Source organism: Hyperolius riggenbachi, chromosome 10 (assembly GCF_040937935.1).
Source record: "Hyperolius riggenbachi isolate aHypRig1 chromosome 10, aHypRig1.pri, whole genome shotgun sequence".
Classification (NCBI taxonomy): domain Eukaryota; kingdom Metazoa; phylum Chordata; class Amphibia; order Anura; family Hyperoliidae; genus Hyperolius; species Hyperolius riggenbachi.
In genome coordinates, this window is record NC_090655.1 from 66,116,252 (window position 1) to 66,137,661 (window position 21,410).

At 45.2% G+C, this 21,410-nt stretch overlaps 1 protein-coding gene across 3 annotated transcripts in view; it reads left to right on the forward strand.

The window, feature by feature from the left end:
* The window catches only part of VWA2 (von Willebrand factor A domain containing 2), a 75,220-nt gene that overhangs the window by 21,483 nt on the left and 32,327 nt on the right, over window positions 1–21,410 (forward strand). For 2 of the 3 annotated variants that reach the window (XM_068258418.1, XM_068258419.1), the window contains exons 2-5: window positions 8,095–8,190; window positions 16,774–16,825; window positions 17,227–17,301; window positions 20,818–20,951. In XM_068258418.1, the coding sequence (XP_068114519.1) occupies window positions 16,783–16,825; window positions 17,227–17,301; window positions 20,818–20,951 (252 nt within the window). In that variant the 5' untranslated portion in view covers window positions 8,095–8,190; window positions 16,774–16,782. The remainder of the gene's footprint in view (window positions 1–8,094; window positions 8,191–16,773; window positions 16,826–17,226; window positions 17,302–20,817; window positions 20,952–21,410) is intronic. The other variant, XM_068258420.1, reaches the window with a different exon arrangement.

Sequence of the window (21,410 nt, forward strand, 5' to 3'; positions counted from 1 at the left end):
AAAAAAGCCCATAATGCTCTGCTTTCTGGAAACTGCACCTGTACAGTAGAGATGCTTAACTACTTCCCGACCGCCGTATAGACAAATGGCGGCCGGGAAGCAGACGCCGCAAGGACCGCCGTATTGACAAATGGCGGCGGTCCTTGTTTGGGCATGGGCGGAGCGATCGCGTCATCCGTGACGCGATCCTCCGCCTGTCGCCGCTCACTCGCCGCAACATCCCGCCGGCTATACGGAAGCGCCGGCGGGATGTTAACCCGACGATCGCCGCATACAGTGGCGGCGCCAGGGGGGTGCTTGGGGGTGCTCGAGCACCCCCTAGAATTGTCCAAGCACCCCCAAAGCACCCCCTGGAGTGAACTGACTTCAGGCGTCTAAAAGACGCCAAGTCAGTTCACACACCGGCAGCACGGAGCAGCAGGCAGGGCTACGGTAAGATGGCCGCCCGGAGCCCTGTTCTGCAGACTTCGGGCGGCCATTTTCCCGTAGCCCTGCTCTCTGCATGCAGGCAGGAAGTCTCGTCGTGACGTCGGGAAGGAAGAGGATCGTGGGCGCGCGGGCGCTGCGCGCCACAATGAGGTCGGGACTCGGGACGGGAGGTCGGGAAAGAAGGTCTTCTGGCTGTAGGTGAGTAAATGGGTTTTTCTTTTCTTTTTCAGGTGATGCGGATTGTGCATATTGGGGTCATATCTGCTACGGATTGTGCATATTGGGGTCATATCTGCCACGGATTGTGCATATTGGGGTCATATCTGCCACGGATTGTGCATATTGGGGTCATATCTGCCACGGATTGTGCATATTGGGGTCATATCTGCCACGGATTGTGCATATTGGGGTCATATCTGCTACGGATTGTGCATATTGGGGTCATATCTGCTACGGATTGTGCATATTGGGGCGATATCTGCTACCGATTGTGCATGTTGGGGTCATTTCTGCTACCGATTGTGCATATTGGGGTCATTTCTGCTACCGATTGTGCATATTGGGGTCATTTCTGCTACCGATTGTGCATATTGGGGTCATTTCTGCTACCGATTGTGCATATTGGGGTCATATCTGCTACCGATTGTGCATATTGGGGTCATATCTGCTACCGATTGTGCATATTGGGGTCATATCTGCTACCGATTGTGCATATTGGGGTCATATCTGCTACCGATTGTGCATATTGGGGTCATATCTGCTACCGATTGTGCATATTGGGGTCATATCTGCTACCGATTGTGCATATTGGGGTCATATCTGCTACCGATTGTGCATATTGGGGTCATATCTGCTACCGATTGTGCATATTGGGGCCATATCTGCTACCGATTGTGCATATTGGGACCATATCTGCCACCGATTGTGCATATTGGGACCATATCTGCCACCGATTGTGCATATTGGGACCATATCTGCCACCGATTGTGCATATTGGGACCATATCTGCCACCGATTGTGCATATTGGGACCATATCTGCCACCGATTGTGCATATTGGGACCATATCTGCCACCGATTGTGCATATTGGGACCATATCTGCCACCGATTGTGCATATTGGGACCATATCTGCCACCGATTGTGCATATTGGGACCATATCTGCCACCGATTGTGCATATTGGGACCATATCTGCCACCGATTGTGCATATTGGGACCATATCTGCCACCGATTGTGCATATTGGGACCATATCTGCTACCGATTGTGCATATTGGGACCATATCTGCTACCGATTGTGCATATTGGGACCATATCTGCTACCGATTGTGCATATTGGGGCCATATCTGATAACGATTGTGCATATTGGGGCCATATCTGATAACGATTGTGCATATTGGGGTCATATCTGCTAACGATTGTGCATATTGGGGTCATATCTGCTACCGATTGTGCATATTGGGGCTATATCTGATAACGATTGTGCATATTGGGGCCATATCTGATAACGATTGTGCATATTGGGGCCATATCTGATAACGATTGTGCATATTGGGGCCATATCTGATAACGATTGTGCATATTGGGGTCATTGGACGTGTTTTTTGTTAAAATCTGCTCACATTACGTGTATTTTCTTGAGAAAACCTGCACAATTATGTGAATTTTCTGGGAAAAGGGTCACCAAAACTTGGGCCCTCTGTCTTTGCGTTGCACTTTTAAAGGGAACCCGAGGTGAGAATAATATTGAGGCTGCCATATTTATCTCCCTTTAAGCAATACCAGTTGCCTGGCTGCCGTGCTGGTCCTCTGCCTCTTATTCTTTCAACCATAGACCCTGAACAAGCATGCAGCAGGTCAGGGGTTTCTGACAATATTGTCAGAACTGACAAGATTAGCTGCATGGCTTGTTTCTGGTGTAATTCAGTTCACTACTACAGCCAAATAGATCAGCAGGGCTGCCAGGCAACTAGTATTGTTTAAAAGGAAATAAATATGGCAGCCACCATATCACTCTCACCCTGGGTTCACTTTAAATTACAGTTAGCCCCGCCCTCATCCGGTCATGACCACGCCCATTTTTTCGCCGCGGCGCGCTTCGCGCGCCGCAGGTTGTGGCCACACCCATTTTTGGCGCGGCGCGCTTCGCGCGCCGCAGGTCGTCAGCTCCCCCGGAAATTGGTCCAGCACCTGCATAGCACCCCCTAAAAAAATTTCCTGGAGCCGCCACTGGCCGCATACAAAGTGTATAATACACTTTGTAATGTTTACAAAGTGTATTATACAGGCTGCCTCCTGCCCTGGTGGTCCCAGTGTCCGAGGGACCACCAGGGCAGGCTGCAGCCACCCTAGTCTGCACCAAGCACACTGATTTTCTCCCCCCCCCCGCCCCAGATCGCCCACAGCACCCATCAGACCCCCCCCCTGCCCACCCCCCAGACCCCTGTTTGCACCCAATCACCCCCCTAATCACCCATCAATCACTCCCTGTCACTATCTGTCAACGCTATTTTTTTTTTATACCCCCCCTGCCCCCTGCTCCCTCCTGATCACCCCCCACCCCCCAGATTCTCCCCAGACCCCCCCCCATGCACTGTATGCATCTATCCCCCCTGATCACCTGTCAATCACCCATCAATCACCCATCAATCACCCCCTGTCACTGCCACCCATCAATCAGCCCCTAACCTGCCCCTTGCGGACAATCTGATCACCCCCCCACACCAATAGATCGCCCGCAGATCCGACATCAGATCACCTCCCAAATCCATTGTTTACATCTATTCTCTCCTCTAAACACACACTACCCATCAATCACCCATCAATCACCCCCTATCACCACCTGTCACTTTTACCTATCAGATCAGACCCTAATCTGCCCCTTGCGGGCACCCAATCACCCGCCCACACGCTCAGATTGCCCTCAGACCCCCCCTTATCAATTCACCAGTGCATTCATTACATCTGTTCTTCCCTGTAATAACCCACTGATCACCTGTCAATCACCTATCACCCATCAATCACCCCCTGTCACTGCCACCCATCAATCAGCCCCTAACCTGCCCCTTGCGGGCAATCTGATCTCCCACCCACACCATTAGATCGCCCGCAAACCCGCCGTCAGATTACCTCCCAAATGTATTGTTTACATCTGTTATCTTCTCTAAACACCCACTAATTACCCATCAATCACCCATCAATCACCCCCTATCACTGTTACCTATCAGATCAGACCCTAATCTGCCCCTTGCGGGCACCCAATCACCCGCCTACACGCTCAGATTACCCTCAGACCCCCCCCTTATCAATTCGCCAGGGCATTATTTACATCTATCCTTCCCTGTAATAACCCACTGATCACCTGTCAATCACCTGCCAATCACCTATCACCCATCAATCACCCCCTGTCACTGCCACCCAACAATCAGCCCCTAACCTGCCCCTTGCGGGCAATCTGATTACCCACCCACACCAATAGATCGCCCGCAGATCCGACATCAGATCACCACCCAAGCGCAGCGTTTACTCTCCTCTAAACACCCACTAATTACCCATCAATCACCCATCAATCACCCCCTATCACCACCTGTCACTGTTACCCATCAGATCAGACCCTAATCTGCCCCTTGCGGGCACCCAATCACCCGCCTACACGCTCAGATTACCCTCAGACCCCCCCTTATCAATTCGCCAGTGCAATATTTACATCTGTTCTCCCCTGTAATAACCCACTGATTACCTGTCAATCACCTGTCAATCACCTATCAATCACCCATCAATCACCCCCTGTCACTGCCACCCATCAATCACCCGCTGTCACTGCCACCCATCAATCAGCCCCTAACCTGCCCCTTGCGGGCAATCTGATCACCCACCCACACCAATAGATCGCTCGCAGATCCGACGTCCGATCACCTCCCAAGTGCAGTGTTTACATCTGTTCTCTACCCTAAACACCCACTAATTACCCATCAATCACCCCCTGTCACTGCTACCTATCAGATTAGACCCCTATCTGCCCCTAGGGCACTCAATCACCCGCCCACACCCTCAGAATGCCCTCAGACCCCAGCCCTGATCACCTCGCCAGTGCATTGCTTGCATCTATTCCCCCCTCTAATCACACCTTGAGACACCCATCAATCACCTCCTGTCACCCCCTAGCACACCTACCCATCAGATCAGGCCCTAATTTGCCCCGTGTGGGCTCCTGATCACTCGGCCAAACCCTCAGATCCCCCTCAGACCCCCTTCCGATCACCTCCCCAGTGCATTGATTGCATCTATTTTCCCCTCTAACCACCCCCTGAGACACCCATCAATCACCTCCTGTCACCCCCCTAGCACTCCTATCCATCAGATCAGGCCCAATACAACCTGTCATCTAAAAGGCCACCCTGCTTATGACCGGTTCCACAAAATTCGCCCCCTCATAGACCACCTGTCATCAAAATTTGCAGATGCTTATACCCCTGAACAGTCATTTTGAGACATTTGGTTTCCAGACTACTCACGGTTTTGGGCCCGTAAAATGCCAGGGCGGTATAGGAACCCCACAAGTGTCCCCATTTTAGAAAAAAAGACACCCCAAGGTATTCTGTTAGGTGTATGACGAGTTCATAGAAGATTTTATTTTTTGTCAAAAGTTAGCGGAAATTGATTTTTATTGGTTTTTTTCCACAAAGTGTCACTTTCCGCTAACTTTTGACAAAAAAATAAAATCTTCTATGAACTCGTCATACACCTAACAGAATACCTTGGGGTGTCTTCTTTCTAAAATGGGGTCACTTGTGGGGTTCCTATACTGCCCTGGCATTTTAGGGGCCCTAAACCGCGAGGAGTAGTCTAGAAAACAAATGCCTCAAAATGACCTGTGAATAGGACGTTGGGCCCCTTAGCGCACCTAGGCTGCAAAAAAGTGTCACATGTGGTACCGCCGTACTCAGGAAAAATAGTATAATGTGTTTTGGGGTGTATTTTTACACATACCCATGCTGGGTGGGAGAAATTTCTATGTAAATGGACAATTGTGTGTAAAAAAAATCAAACAATTGTCATTTACAGAGATATTTCTCCCACTTAGCATGGGTATGTGTAAAAATACACCCCAAAACGCATTATACTACTTCTCCTGAGTACGGCGGTACCACATGTGTGGCACTTTTTTACACCCTAAGTACGCTAAGGGGCCCAAAGTCCAATGAGTACCTTTAGGATTTCACAGGTCATTTTGCGACATTTGGTTTCAAGACTACTCCTCACGGTTTAGGGCCCCTAAAATGCCAGGGCAGTATAGGAACCCCACAAATGACCCCATTCTAGAAAGAAGACACCCAAAGGTATTCCGTACGGAGTATGGTGAGTTCATAGAAGATTTTATTTTTTGTCACAAGTTAGCGGAAAATGACACTTTGTGAAAAAAAACTATTAAAATCAATTTCCGCTAACTTGTGACAAAAAAATAAAAACTTCTATGAACTCACCATACTCCTAACGGAATACCTTGGGGTGTCTTCCTTCTAAAATGGGGTCATTAGTGGGGTTCCTATACTGCCCTGGCATTTTAGGGGCCCTAAACCGCGAGGAGTAGTCTTGAAACAAAAATGACCTGTGAAATCCTAAAGGTACTCATTGGACTTTGGGCCCCTTAGTGCAGTTAGGGTGTAAAAAAGTGCCACACATGTGGTATCGCCGTACTCGGGAGAAGTAGTATAATGTGTTTTGGGGTGTATTTTTACACATACCCATGCTGGGTGGGAGAAATACCTCTGTAAATGACAATCTTTTGATTTTTTTACACACAATTGTCCATTTACAGAGGTATTTCTCCCACCCAGCATGGGTATGTGTAAAAATACACCCCAAAACACATTGTACTACTTCTCCCGAGTATGGCGATACCACATGTGTGGCACTTTTTTGCACCCTAACTGCGCTAAAGGGCCCAAAGTCCAATGAGTACCTTTAGGATTTCACAGGTCATTTTTGAGAAATTTCGTTTCAAGACTACTCCTCACGGTTTAGGGCCCCTAAAATGCCAGGGCAGTATAGGAACCGCACAAATGACCCCATTTTAGAAAGAAGACACCCCAAGGTATTCCGTTAGTAGTATGGCGAGTTCATAGAAGATTTTATTTTTTGTCACAAGTTAGCGGAAATTGATTTTAATTGTGTTTTTTCACAAAGTGTCATTTTCCGCTTACTTTTGACAAAAAATAAAATCTTCTATGAACTCACCATACTCCTAATGGAATACCTTGGGGTGTCTTCTTTCTAAAATAGGGTCATTTGTGGGGTTCCTATACTGCCCTGGCATTTTAGGGGCCCTAAACCGTGAGGAGTAGTCTTGAAACGAAATTTCTCAAAATGACCTGTAAAATCCTAAAGGTACTCATTGGACTTTGGACCCTTTAGCGCAGTTAGGGTGCAAAAAAAGTGCCACACATATGGTATTGCCGTACTCAGGAGAAGTAGTATAATGTGTTTTGTGGTGTATTTTTACACATACCCATGCTGAGTGGGAGAAAGATCTCTGTAAATGGACAATTGTGTGTAAAAAAAATTAACAAATTGTCATTTACAGAGATATTTCTCCCACCCAGCATGGGTATGTGTAAAAATACACCCCAAAACACATTATACTACTTCTCCTGAGTACGGCAATACCACATGTGTGGCACTTTTTTGCAGCCTAACTGCGCTAAGGGGTCCAAAGTCCAATGAGCACCTTTAGGCTTTACAGGGGTGCTTACAATTTAGCACCCCCCAAAATGTCAGGACAGTAAACACACCCCACAAATGACCCCATTTTGGAAAGTAGACCCTTCAAGGTATTCAGAGAGGGGCATGGTGAGTCCGTGGCAGATTTCATTTTTTTATGTCGCAAGTTAGAAGAAATGGAAACTTTTTTTTTTTTTTTTTTTTTCTCACAAAGTGTCATTTTCCGACTACTTGTGACAAAAAATAATATCTTCTATGAACTCACTATGCCTCTCAGTGAATACTTTGGGATGTCTTCTTTCCAAAATGGGGTCATTTGGGGGGTATTTATACTATCCTGGAATTCTAGCCCCTCATGAAACATGACAGGGGGTCAGAAAAGTCAGAGATGCTTGAAAATGTGAAAATTCACTTTTTGCACCATAGTTTGTAAAAGCTATAACTTTTACCCAAACCAATAAATATACACTGAATGGGTTTTTTTTTATCAAAAACATGTTTGTCCACATTTTTTGCGCTGCATGTATACAGAAATTTTACTTTATTTGAAAAATGTCAGCACAGAAAGTTAAAAAAATCATTTTTTTGCCAAAATTCATGTCTTTTTTGATGAATATAATAAAAAGTAAAAATCGCAGGAGCAATCAAATAGCACCAAAAGAAAGCTTTATTAGTGACAAGAAAAGGAGCCAAAATTCATTTACGTGGTAGGTTGTATGAGCGAGCAATAAACCGTGAAAGCTGCAGTGGTCTGAATGGAAAAAACGTGGCCGGTCCTTAAGGGGTAGAAAGCCCTAGGTCCTCAAGTGGTTAATGACATTCTATTAATTATCGGTTTACAAGAAATTTGATTGAACCAGTTTCAAACTGCATCCAATTTGCATTAAATCTGTGTGTGAGCCACCATTATAAGCTTGTCATTGATCATGTCTACAATCCATACAGGATTCACACTTGAGCAGCTTCCTGTTTGAAGATTAAGGTCTAACGGTTGTTCACCACCTACTTCCTGTGAGCTTCAAATCTCCTCATGCTGACAAGGTAAGAAGTGTGATCTGACATCTATTGGGGCTCTTTCACACTAGAGGCTGCGGTAGAAAAGGCTGAAAGTCAGCCTTTTGCTTAACGCCAATACATAGCGTTTTCAAAGCGTTTTGAAAGAGTTTTACAGCCCATATGAAAACGTCCTTTTTTTTTTTTCTTCTATAAAAATAAGTGAACAAGATAGCTGTAAAACGCTTTGAAAAGGCTTTGAAAAGGCTGAAGTTGGCGTTTTCCATTGACTATCATTGAAACGCCAACAGCCAACTTCGGCTGTAAACAGCCTGGAAAAGCTCCTGGGAGCGTTGAAACGCAACGCTCCAAAACGCCGAGTTAGATGTGAAAGGTAAAATGTCTATGGACTTTCTTTTACCTAGCAAAACGCCAACTTCGGCCGTGGCGTTTAAACGCCGAAAAATCCCTCTGGTGTGAAAGGGCCCTTATATTTCCTATTTTGTGTGTCAGGTGGCTATACCTGATTGACCTGCCCAATAGCTGCATCTAGAGAGGAGAGGAAGCAGGCTGCACTGCAGTCCTGGGCACATTTTGAACTGAGATAATTAGCCCAGTATGCCAGGCTGCATTTATACTTCCAGTCCTTTTTCTGTTTCAATATGTTTTATTGATTTATGTTCAAAACAATTACAACAAGGTATAACATTGCATTTGGTTCAGAACAGAAACTTAAACAGGGCTCTTTCAGAACTTAAGCCATATACAGTTTAAATTTTTAACATTTGGTATAACTGTAACCGGGAGACCCTCCAGGCTGAGAGTATCTGATGTGGTATTACTGTGGAGGAGGTTACTCCTGGTTTAAGTAGGCAAGCGGGTACCTGGATGGTGAGTCAGGCAGTTCTGGGATGTGTATGTCAGAAAGGGTTCGATGTGGCGGTTGTTTATGGGTTTGGCTTTATAGACAGTTTATCTGGTGTTGCACCCATGTTACTGGGTGCAGCCGTATTCATAGTTATTGTTGTGTATGAGGTTATTGGGTTCACAGATTAGGTCTTAAGATTAGTTTGGGTGCATGTTTGGGGGTTTCCATCTGGGCTTAGGGCGACCTAGTTTGAATTTTGGGTTGGTCAGGTTAGAGTCCCCAAGTGGGTTCCTCTGGGTTGATAGCAGACGAAGAGTGGTAGTGCTTTTTTTTTTTTTTTTTTTTTTGTATTATGGCGTCATACGGAGGCGAGCATGGTTTGTCTGTAAATATCAGAGTCTTGGAATTCATACCATGTGGCCCATATGAGTGATATTTTATCAGCTTTGTCTTGGGCTAGTAAGATGTTTTCCTCTATTTCTTTAATTTTTTCCACTCTCTGTATCCATTGTTTGAAAGTTGGGGTGGTTGCGGATTTCCAGAGAGTTGGAATAAGGGCCCTGGCTGCATTAATTAGGATTGGGATTGAGGTCTTTTTGTAGGTTTTTAGTGAATCATGGGCTCCGTGTAGTAGGAATGTTTCAGGGTTAAAATGAAGGTTGGCACCAGTGATCTGGTTGATTGTGTGGTGGATTTTTGTCCAGTAAGAGTGTAGCATGGGACAATCCCATGCTATATGTTTGAGGTCAGCTTTATTGGTTTGGCATCTCCAGCAGGTGTGCTGGGTGTTGGGAAAGATTTTTTGGAGCTTTGCTGGAGTGCGATACCAGGATGTGAGGAATTTGTAGTTTTATTCTTGGGCTAGGACATTAAGGGAGGACTTATGAGCCTTGATGTAGAGTTGTTCCCATTGGGCGTCTGAGAGCTGTTTGCCTAAAGTTTGGTGCCATTCTTTTTGGAAGGGAAGTAGGACTTGGGTGTCCGCTGGACTAAGTAGTAGTTGTTTAGCCAGGAAGTGGTGTGTCTCTGGTGCTCTTGTGATCTACATTTTAGATCAAAAGCAGTGTAGTTAAGCCTTAAGTTGGTTGTTGGCCTTATTGATGAAATATAATGTTTAATTTGCTGGTAAGACCACTCAGAAATATGGTTTGGCGCTGTTAAGTTTTTGCATTGTTGGTAGGGGGTTACTTTGGTATTAGTTAGAAAATCTCCTATTGTGGGTGGATTTTGGGAGGTCCATCCCTTCAAGTAGTTTTTACCCATTCCAGGTATGAAATCTGGGTTATGGCAAAGGGGGATCATAGGTCCCTTTGGATGGGATAAGGAGTATTGTTTAGAGGCTTTTTGGAAGGTTTTTAACGAGGCAGTTATAAGGGGGTGGGAAGTGGGCATTTTGGCTTTGGGATTGGGTGGGCACCAGGGTAGGCTCGCTATTTGGGGTTCCACAAAGGTTTGTTCAAGGTTCACCCAGTCCTTGGTGTCTGCGTGTACAGACCAGTCAATGATTCTGGTGAGTTGCGAGGCCATATGGTATGTTTTAAAGTTTGGGAGGGCTATTCCTCCGTCTAGTTTTGTTCTCCTCAGGGTGGAAACTGCAATGCGTGGTCGTGTTTTGGCCCATATAAATTGGTGGAGTTGCTTGTGTAAATTTTTAAAAAGGTGGGTGGGAGGTGGATAGGGAGAGCCTGACTGATGTACAAGAACTTAGGTAGAATCGACATTTTTGCAGCTGCCACTCTGCCAAACCAGGATAGGGAGGTGATAGGGTTCCAGTCCTCTAGGAGTTTCCCTAGGTTTTGTCCCAGGGGAGCATAGTTTAGTTTATACAAATCCTCTAGTCTGGAAGGCAGTTTAATCCCTAAATATGCTATTGACTCTGGGTCCCATTGGAAGGGGAAGAGACTTTGGCATGTTTCAAGAGTTTGGGGGGATAGCGACACATTGAGGGCAAAAGACTTAGAGTAATTTATTTTCAGATTTGATATTTTACCAAAGTAGGTGAAGGCTGATATTAAATTTCTGAGGGAGTTTACTGGGTCAGTTAGGAAAAACAGCAAGTCGTCAGCAAAAGCTGCAATTTTATACTCTGCTTTGCCCGCCGTGACTCCTTTCACTTCTGGGTTGTCTCTTATCATGTTTAAGAAGGGCTCCAGAGTCAAGACATAGATGAGGGGTGACAGAGGACATCCCTGCCGGGTCCCATTTTTCAGGGTAAAGGATTCTGATAGTGTCCCATTTACAAGGACTCTAGCGGATGGGTTAGAGTATAGGAGTGTCATCCAGGATTGTATTGCCGGGCCTAGACCCAGGTTGGACAAAACCGCAAACATATAATCCCATGCGACCCTGTCAAATGCCTTCTCGGCATCCGTGGACAGGAACATTCCTTCCATCGGATGCCGAGAGAGCCAAGAGTTAATCCCGACTGCCTTGATGGTGTTATCACGTGCTTCTCTTCCCATTACAAATCCCACCTGGTCGTTGTTGATCTTTTCTGCAATTATTTCTTGAAGTCTTACGGCCAATATTCTTGCTAATATTTTGGCGTCCAAGTTCAGCAGGGATATTGGCCGGTAACTTTGGCAGAGACTGGGGTCTTTCCCTGGTTTGGGAATGACCGTGATGTGTGCTTCAAGCAACTGTTTAGACGAGGATGTCCCAGGAGGGAGGCCATTGAATGCTCGCAGAAATGGGGTCGCAAGAGCAGCAGCATAAGATTTATAATATTGTGAGGTTAAGCCATCTGGGCCGGGACTTTTCCCTGGTTTTTGTGCTTTGGTTGCTGCTAGAAATTCCAGTTCTGAGATGTTGTTGTCTAGTTCTTTCTGTTGGTCTAAAGTAATAGGTGTGAAGCCATGTTTTGATTGGAAAGTGTTGATGACTACCTCTCGTGATGTCTGACTGGCACGGGAGTTAGAGTTGTCGTTTAGATTATATAATTGGGAATAATACGTACTAAAAGTATTAGAGATTTCAGGCAGAGTATGGCACATTTTCCCATTGGGGCCTTTGATTTGGTGTACTGCTCGATTTGCTTGCCGCTTCTTTAGTAGTCTGGCAAGTAGAGGACCTGCCTTATTGCTATACTCATAGAATAACTTAGTCTGGAGCATAAATTTGCGTTTGTGTTCCCTGTTCAAGTAGGTTAATAACTCTTCCCTTGAGAGGGTGAGTTCCTTTAGAGTTGTTTGGAGGAGTGATTTCTTATGCTGCTGCTCAAGGTTGTGGATCTTGGAGATAAGAAAGTTGTATCTCTCTAGATTCTCTCTTTTTTTCCTGGCTCCCTGTCTGAGGAGTTCCCCTCTAACAACCACTTTATGGGTTTCCCAGACTGTTAGTGGGGATATGTCATCAGTGTTGTTGTCTCTAAAGAAGTGAGTCAGAGTTCTGTCTATTTTTTTATGTATTTCAGAGTCGGCTAGGAGCAGAGGGTTCAATCTCCAGTTGAATTGTTTGTTTCTATGCATGGGAAACAAGATAGTCAAGTAGACAGGAGCATGATCAGAGATATCAATGTTACCGATCGAAGCATCCCTAACCAAGTCCAGGTCTGGTTGTGTTATAAACAGGTAGTCTATTCTGGAGTAGCGTTTGGCTGGGTCAGAATAGTGTGTGTAGTCCCTTCCCTGTGGATGGAAAATCCGCCATGCGTCCATAAGGGATAGCTCTTTTAACTTTAATTTGATTGCTTTTAATGCTTTGTAGGGGAGGACCGAGTGTCCTGTAGAGGTATCAATAATGGGGAGTAGCGGTGTGTTGAGGTCCCCACCCAAAAGTATCATCCCCTTTGCAAACGTGTGCAGTGTGTTTAAAGTTTTTAGGATAAAGCTAAGCTGGCCAACATTGGGGGCGTAGATGTTGGCAATCGTGACTTCTCTCGTGCCTATAGTTCCTTTGAGGAATATGTAACGGCCTTCTGGGTCTGTCAAGACTTCTTGTTTCTGAAGTAGGCACGTGGAGCTGAGGAGTATAGAGACTCCTTTGGTTTTAGATTGTGGGTTAGTAGCATAGTAGTGGGTCTTGTAATGTTTGTCTGTCAGTCTAGGGACTGAGTGTGTCTTAAAGTGGGTCTCCTGTAACAACGCAATAGAGACTTTCTCTCTGTGTAGCTTGTACAGGAGCTGGGAACGTTTCTGGGGAGTGTTGAGCCCATGAACGTTGTATGAGCTAATTTTCCAGTTGGTTTTTGTATCTAGGTTCTGTGTTTGTGTCGCCATTGTGTTAGTGGAGAAATAATGGAGCAACCTAATGAGGATAAGCCCCAAAATCAGAGCAATGGGTCTGTGAATCCAAAGGTGCATTCGGATCAGTCAGGGTAGTTATAGTACTGACTGAGTAGAGAATCCGATAGGGGTCTGTTACGCAGCCTGTCCAGGGTGCGCACTGGGTGGGGAGTGTGAAACCGGTCTAGGAATGGAGTGAGTGGCGTACTCTATTTCACCCAGTCCCCTCGGCCTGAGAAGTAGGGGTGCTAGAAACTTTGTTCTAGGAGGAGTGCTTTATGCCCTAGCTAGTAGTTTGTCTAGTAGCTGGTCTAGGTGGAACCAAAATATATGATAAGCCTTTTGTCAACGTAAAATGACGTACATATTTAAACAATGAGTTTCTGATTAATCTTATGTTTTCCTTCTGATTGTAAGCTAATTTTCTCCATTGAGTAAATGGAGCGATACGTTAGCTTATTATCAGTAGGATGAGGCGAGAGTGATAAAGTTGGTACATTTCACCTTTAAGCAGAGTGAATCAAAACCTGTAGGGAAGTAAAATGTTTGGTTATGAACAGTCATATAGATTACATTTAGTAGAATAGTCTCCAGAGTGGGTCTAGTATGTTAGTATATTCCACTAACTGAGTAGTTTAGTTCTAGGTTTTATCGGGTGTGGTACTTTAAGGTAGTGGAATCAGGGTAAGGCACAAGTAAAGGATGTTTATGTCTTTTGAGTGTAAGAGATAGGCCCTTGCCTACTCCGAGCATAACTGGAGGGGAGTTATCTCTGTAGACTGTTCAGGGGTATATGGGTGATAAACCGGGTCAGCAGATTACGGCTTTGTAGGTTAAGAAAAAAGGGTGAGTTTAAAGCAGGGTTACAGTTCTCATCAGCGAGGGGAGAAAAACATGTTAACAGTACGTCTTATGGAGACGAGCGATCAAGGGGGGAAGAAAAGTTACCCGGGTGTTCAAGGAAGTTCGTCTTCTTGAGTTTGGGATGGGGATGGTTGTTTAGGGTATCGTGAGGATGAACGTAGGTTTCTCCGTTCAAATTCTTTCGAGCGTTGGAGTTTGGGGGCTTTGTCGCGTGCTCGGCCTGAGGTGGATTTGATGGAGCCTTCGTCTGAGTCTGACGTAGACGGGCGCCGTTGCTTGCGTCTATCAAGAGGCTGAGGAGGTTCAATCTCTGTATACCAATCCGGAACTTTAGGTTTTGGGATCTTGAAGGTTAAGCAAAAGTCTGGTAGGTCGGAGGGGACCCTCAGGTTTGCTGTTTTCCCATTCTTTGTGGCGGAGAGGCAGAAGGGAAATCGCCATCTGTAGATTATATTCCGTTGGCGCAGTTCGTCTATCAGCGGTTTTAATATGCGTCTATTCTGCAGGGTTATTGGCGAGAGGTCCTGAAAGAGTTTTATCTCAGTATCATTAAAGTAGATTGCATCTTGTGATCTTGCTTTCTGCATAATCTCCTCTTTTAGGCCAAAGCTCTGCAGGCAGCAAATTATATCTCTGGGTGGGTCATCGTCTGATTTGCGGGGCCTGAGGGCTCTGTGGGCTCGATCCATTATGATTGGAGAGTCCGCATCTTTATCAAGGAGGTTATTAAAAATAGAGAGCAGTGCTGACCTGATTTGTTCCGTGGCAACCGATTCCGGGACGCCTCTTACTCGGATGTTGTGTCTCCGTCCTCTATTATCCAGGTCCTCGAGCTTGCGGTTGAAGAAAATCATTTTCGTGTCTTGGGCTGCGGAATTTTTCTGCAGGGTTTCAACTTTCTGCAGGAGATCTCCGTCTTGTCTCTCAAGAGATGTCACTCTTGTGGCTAGACTGGTAACCTCTTCTTTAAGGTCGGAGATAGCGGCTGTGAAGGTACGTTTGATATCTGCAGCGATGGCTTGCATGATGGTTGTAGTGGGCATATCACGGAGCATGTCTACCACTATTCCGCCTTCGGGTAGTTCTTCAGCGTGGTGAGCTTCGGTTGCGTCTTTGTCTGCGGACTGAGCGGGCGCCATATTGGGAGCGGCGTGTGTGGTAGGCCCAGTCTTCCGTGGACGGAATATCTCCGGGATTTGAAGATTTGGTTGTGCCCCTTGATCGCCGGGGGGTTTAGAATGAGACATGTGGTCTCGTGGTTCCAGGGTTTTGCACTAGGTGCGAGTTTAGGGCCGATTACGGGGAACTGGTGAGGGAGCTCGTCTCTCAGGCGGCCATCTTGCTCCGGCGCTAAACCACGCCCCCTCCAGTCCTTTTTCATGTGCTGCCCCCTCTTCTTCCCCCAACCCTTTTTTGACAGATTACCCATGTGCAATGACAGGCTTCCCCACATGTGGCTTGCCGGTTACAGCAATCTCCCTCTGGGTACAACCTCTATGTGCACCAGGCCCTCTTTTCATGTAAAGCAATCCCTCTCTTCCATGTTGACCCCCCTCTCCAACCCCCTGCCTCCTCCATTTCCATTCAGCCTGGTCTTCCGCATGCATCATCTACCCTGCTTCTAGTCTCTCATTTTCGAGCAGCATCTTGCCTAGTAGTGGTTACTTTGTCAGACCAGTATCCTGAGTGTATCTTCTCAAATTTGGGCAACAGGAGGGTCACCGTAGTCTCCAGCACATAGGCCCGTTTTTAGGTATAGACAAACCAGACAGATGCCTAGGGTGAGACCTGCAGAAGAGGGTACCACAGAGCTATGCTTTGCACACAATATTTTATGGAATACTTTTACAATAACTGATAGCTCTTCAGAATTTCTATGCCAACCAATAGCCAATAATTGTAAGCTATGATCTTTCTACTGATCTTTCTACTTGCAACATTGTGCTGGTGGTGGGCCCAAAGAAGCCTTGCCTGGGGCATAAAAATGGCCAGAAACAGCCCTGCCAGCACAGTCTCCAGCTGGACTCTTCCATTAAAAAACTACATAGGACATTGGTTCTCAAACTTTTACAGGGCAAGCCACCCCTTGACCAAAACATTTACCAAAATGCATGCTCGCCATTTTACTCATTGTCCTCCCCTGTCCACCTTTTGTGTCCCCGTTTGTCCTGTGTCCTCCTCTGTTCCCATGTCCTTGTTTGTCCTGTGTCCTCCTCATTCCCCTTGTGTGCTTCATGTCTCCCGTGGCCCTTGTGTTCATTTGTGTCCCCACTTGTCCCGGATGCTCCTCCCCATGCTGAGTTAAAAGCAGCAGAAGCCGATCGTGTCTCACCTGATCCCGGGAGCCGGCGGCGGTCAGTGTCTTCTCCTCTCCCTCACTTTTCCCCTAGTTCTGGTCGCATATAAGGAAGCAATCAGGAAAAGCCGGCACAAAGGAAAGAATGAGCGATATGAGGAGCTGCTGATCACCAAGGGCTCCCTCTGATCAGGTGAGGGATGCGATCGGCAGAAGAAATAGAATAAGGACACATAACAGGAAAGGCAGCTGCGGCACCCAGTTTGAGAACATCTGATATAGGAGAAACCTACATTCCTCCTCACAACATCTCTCCCCACCCTGTCCTGACCGCTGTCTTGCTGGCTGTGTTATCTGATGTACCTTATTTCATGTTACAGGTTTATGGAATGATGTTTCTGCAGTGCCACATAGTTCTTCTCTTCCTCTGCGGTATGTATTATGTTCTGACAAGGAATTTACTTTTATCTGTTTTTTTTTTCCATTTACTTTTATTTGTTTTTCTTGGTAAGAATGTGGTGAGGGACCTCCTCTCTGAGCTATGAGGAGAATCTGGAGATTGTATAGTGGACAGAATGGATATACAGTCTGCATTTATTGATGTCTTCCTGCTCTCCAGAGCACAGCTGAGGCTTTCAGGTCCTCATGTTAGCGTGTGACAAGCAGTATGTATGTGAGGGGGATACAGGAAGCTTGTCATAAAAATGCTAAGACTGACTGTACAGAATGCAATTCTCACTATGGATATTACTGAATACATCTGTTTAGCTATTCTTACTATGGATATTACTGAATACATCTGTTTGCATTGTCACTGTTTTCCTCTCACACAGCATTGCCATGCAGGGGAGTCCAGGAACTGCATGTAGGACCCGAGATTACCGGAAAGATCTCAGCAGCTGTGCAAAGTAAGACATTTTCCAGCTCGTAACTTCTGTGATATCATCAGAACTTTGTTATTGCAGGAGGCTGTAGATATTTAGTCCTGCCAGGTGCAGCTCTGCAGAATGTTTGCTTCTGCTCTGGGAGGAGCATTCTGCATAACTAAACAGCCTAGGCTAAACATCACTGAGAGAGTGGGGCTACATACCAATATACAGCAAGATCTAGATCTAGGAAGTGTTTCTGATGCTGACCAGGATTATAACAGTAAAAGTGGGTATCCTGAATAATTGGCTGCATTATACTATATGTCACTACAGGGCCTCTTTAATACCTCTTATTGCTCACAGGGTAGATTTTCACAGCAGCTTTATAGACCGCTCGGGTCTCCATCAGTTTCAGTATAACACAGAGACTGCTAATTCACACACTGTTATATCTACATGTGCACCAGGGAATTTGTTATCGGACGTCGATGTCTGAGCATACGGGCTTGATTACAGCTCAGTGGGGGTGAGGTGCTATTTTTCTTGAGGAAAATTTGGCTACAATTTGTATGCAGATTGATATTGGACCAGTCCACTGGTTTTGATTTGTCCAGTTTCAAACTTCCTACAAATTTCAAACACATTTGCATAAACTCAGAAAAAAATCTGAGTTGCATAAACTTGCAATTCATTGACTATTTCTACTACTACAGGAGCTTTCCAAGGTGCTAAAAATAAATAAAACGGCATGCAAGTCCTCACAGCAAGCTATACTAACTCCTGCCCCCTTCATGGAGACTGGTAACAGGAAGAGGCACTGCAGGTGTGCAGATCCCCACTTTTATTTATCAGCGCGCTATGCCTGTCAACATTAGGGCCTGCTGTGTGTGAATTGAATGCAATACACCGGTGCATGCGTACACACACGCTGCACGACTTGGCACAGGAAATTCTTGCCTGTTTGGGATGTCTGGTACATAAAGGTAGCCACACATTAATAGATGTCCACACGATGTGGCAAAATGATAGATCCCTTTCTGATCGGAATCTGATCAGGGAGGGATCTATTCTCTCCACACACAGCTCATAGATTTTCAATACTTTTCAGCATCAAATCTATTGAAAAGCTATCGAACTACAGCAACAATATACATACCTAGGGTTTCCTCCAGCCCCCCCCCCCCCCCTGTCTCACTCCCGTCATGGGGAGTGCTCTACACCTGCACAGTGCACTGTGCACAACGCTCCCGGCGACAGGAGTGCGCGGCCGGACCGCACATGCCCAGTTGGCCCTGGACTGGAGGAATGTATTTTCGCCGCTGCAAATAATGTTAATACAGAAAGCACTCAATTTCTATAATCTATTTCAAAACAAGAATTTCCGATGATATAATTCTCAAAAAGAATTTCAAAATGATAAAGTTAAAACGATAATTTACAAAAAGTATAATAGTCAAAAGGTATTTTAAAACGATAGTTTTCAAAGCACTCATTTGCATAATTAGGTTGGATTGGCTCCTACATTTATTCTTTGGCACCCAATTGCCGATATTTTGCATTATTTGCACCATTAGCCCCTGGCGCCCAAATTTCCTAATTCCAGCCCAGACTGTAGTTCACTGACTGACAAACTGAACACTTTATAAAAACTCAGCCCAGGAGTTCTGTATTTCTCTACAATTGTAACTCAATATGCTTTGTTAGATTGGGTCGCATACATTTAGCTCCTCCCCTAGTTCTGTATGATGCCCCGGGTCATGAGAGCTGATATATTTCCTTGTCCTAGCTTTAGAATAAGCCACTTGATCCAAAGTTTTTGGAAATGTATTCAGGAGTTGAGCGTGACATTTTTCAGTAGGGATAGAGGGAGGAGGAATGCTATAAAACAAGCCTAACCAGTCCTGCGGTCAGAATAAGCCCATGTTCACTGATCCCGTCTGCCTGGCTGTGTGTACTGGGGTCCCCCACTTGTTGCAGTGAAGACAATATGCTCTGAGTCATTCCCTGGTGGTTACAGTGGACGTGTTGTCACAGGTTGGCCTGGTGTCTTGTATTCCCAGAAGCCATCCTTTGCCGCAGTCCTGTGTATGTTAAATGGACTCTGCAAACAAGGTTAATCCCGGCCTGAGGATCCACAGGCCATTACTGGCTACATTAGGCTGTTCATGTTACAGATCGACCCGTGGGGTTAGTTTATACAAGGAGAAGAAGCCTTGAGACCTTGTCTAAAGCTTGATACACACACCATGTCATTTTCACTTTAGATCCTATTCCAGCCGGTGATCAGATCGATATTCAGATCTGACGTCAATCAACAATAGAAGAAAGCTAGTCTACTCATGCATGCAATCTTATAGTGTTGTGGCTGTACTCGTCATATGATTAACATTGCAGAATTTGTAAAAACACTCCATGAAAGTCTACTTAAAGTGTGACTATACTCTTAAAACTAAAATGTCAGTAACTACTCTTAGGTACATAAAAGAACATTTGAAAGCATTCCGTGCATTTAAAAACATTTACTTTCACTGCAGAGAGTAGTGCAGGCTTTCTATCTCTGGCTAATCAGCAAATGTAAGCAGCATTTTCCAGCAAGAATGACTCTGTCTTTACCCTGACCCCTCCTTTTTCTGCTGAAGTGACTCAACTATTGCCAGGGTGATGTCTAATCAGCAGAGGGAGGGAGCAGAATCAAGACACAGGCAGAGAGCTGATGAGCCAGCAATGATTATATTTGCCACAAGCCAGAGATCGGGAAGCTTGTAGTGCTTGCTAAAGTGAAATTAAAAATTGTTACACAAAGTAAAAACTGGAGAATGAGAACCTAAACTAATTTTTACTTTCTGATTGGTGTTGTGCATCCTATTTAATAATATCCCTGTCGCAGCATCCTCGTGTGTCCCTGTGTTCGTGCGTACGCAGCCACCGGCAGTCTTTGGCCGTTCAAGCGTTTCGTGTGAGGAAGTTGGGGGGGGGGGGATGTTGGGGGTTGGGGTCGCGGCCTAGTGGCCTACCGCCTGTTATAATACGGGCAAGCTTTTTTACTAGAGGATATATAAAATGAAATATATATATATATATATATATATATATATATATATATATATATATATATATATATATATATATATATAAATTTAATTTTTTTTTTTTTTTTTTCATTTACTAACCTCCTAGTGTTTATTTGTAAAATGGGGACAAAGCGGTGCACCAGGACTTTTTTTTAGTATTACATATTATGAGAGCTGTATAGCCACACCTACACCTGCCATACACTAGTCTCTTGGGGTTTGATGGGTGGCTAAGGGCTTGTCTTCGTATTGCCACCATACCTCTTCAATGCAGAGGATTGTTGGTGGTTAGGTGGGAGGCGTGGCTACAGGTGCCTTATGTGGTCACAGCCTTTAGCTGAAAATTCTGAGAGCAAAACAACTCAATGTAACTACTTCACATATTTCAAACACGGATAGTGAGGCTACATACTTATCCTAGTTTCCTGCATTTTCAGCCAAGTGTGTTGTTCTGTGTTACAGCCATAAGTGTATTCTTTTCCAGGAATGTTCTGTTCTGCCCCTCTGGACATCCTTTTCCTGCTTGATGGATCTAATAGTATCGGGAAGGGGAGTTTTGAGCACTCCAAGCACTTTGCAGTGAAGTTGTGTGGCGCTTTGGATATCGGTTTGGATCAGGTCAGTGCCACCGCTGCTGTATGTAGAATTTTTTACTGTATTTGTCCTGTAGATGTGAAGCTAACTACACCAGACCTGGCTCAGGTGATCATTCCTCATTTTTTTATTCACGCAATTCACTTCAACCCTATGCTCCATGCTGATTTCTTTCTCTTCCAAACTTCCCACTACAATTCCCAGATTCTGCTGTCTCCTGCGCTAAAAGTCTAAATAACAGTGCCACCGTATCCACCTTGGAATTTGTTTTGCCTCACGGGAATTTTTAAACCTTCTAACTGCGCTCACCACCGTAGTGGGTAAAATGATTTGCGGCAAAACATGAGGAAAGGTTCAATAAAAATATTTATTGAGCTACAATCCTGTTATAATAATTACCTAGGTTTGCAGAATCATAGTTTAAAGGGAAGGTTCAGGGACTCTGTGAAAAGAATAAAAATCCAAATCCACTTACCTGGGGCT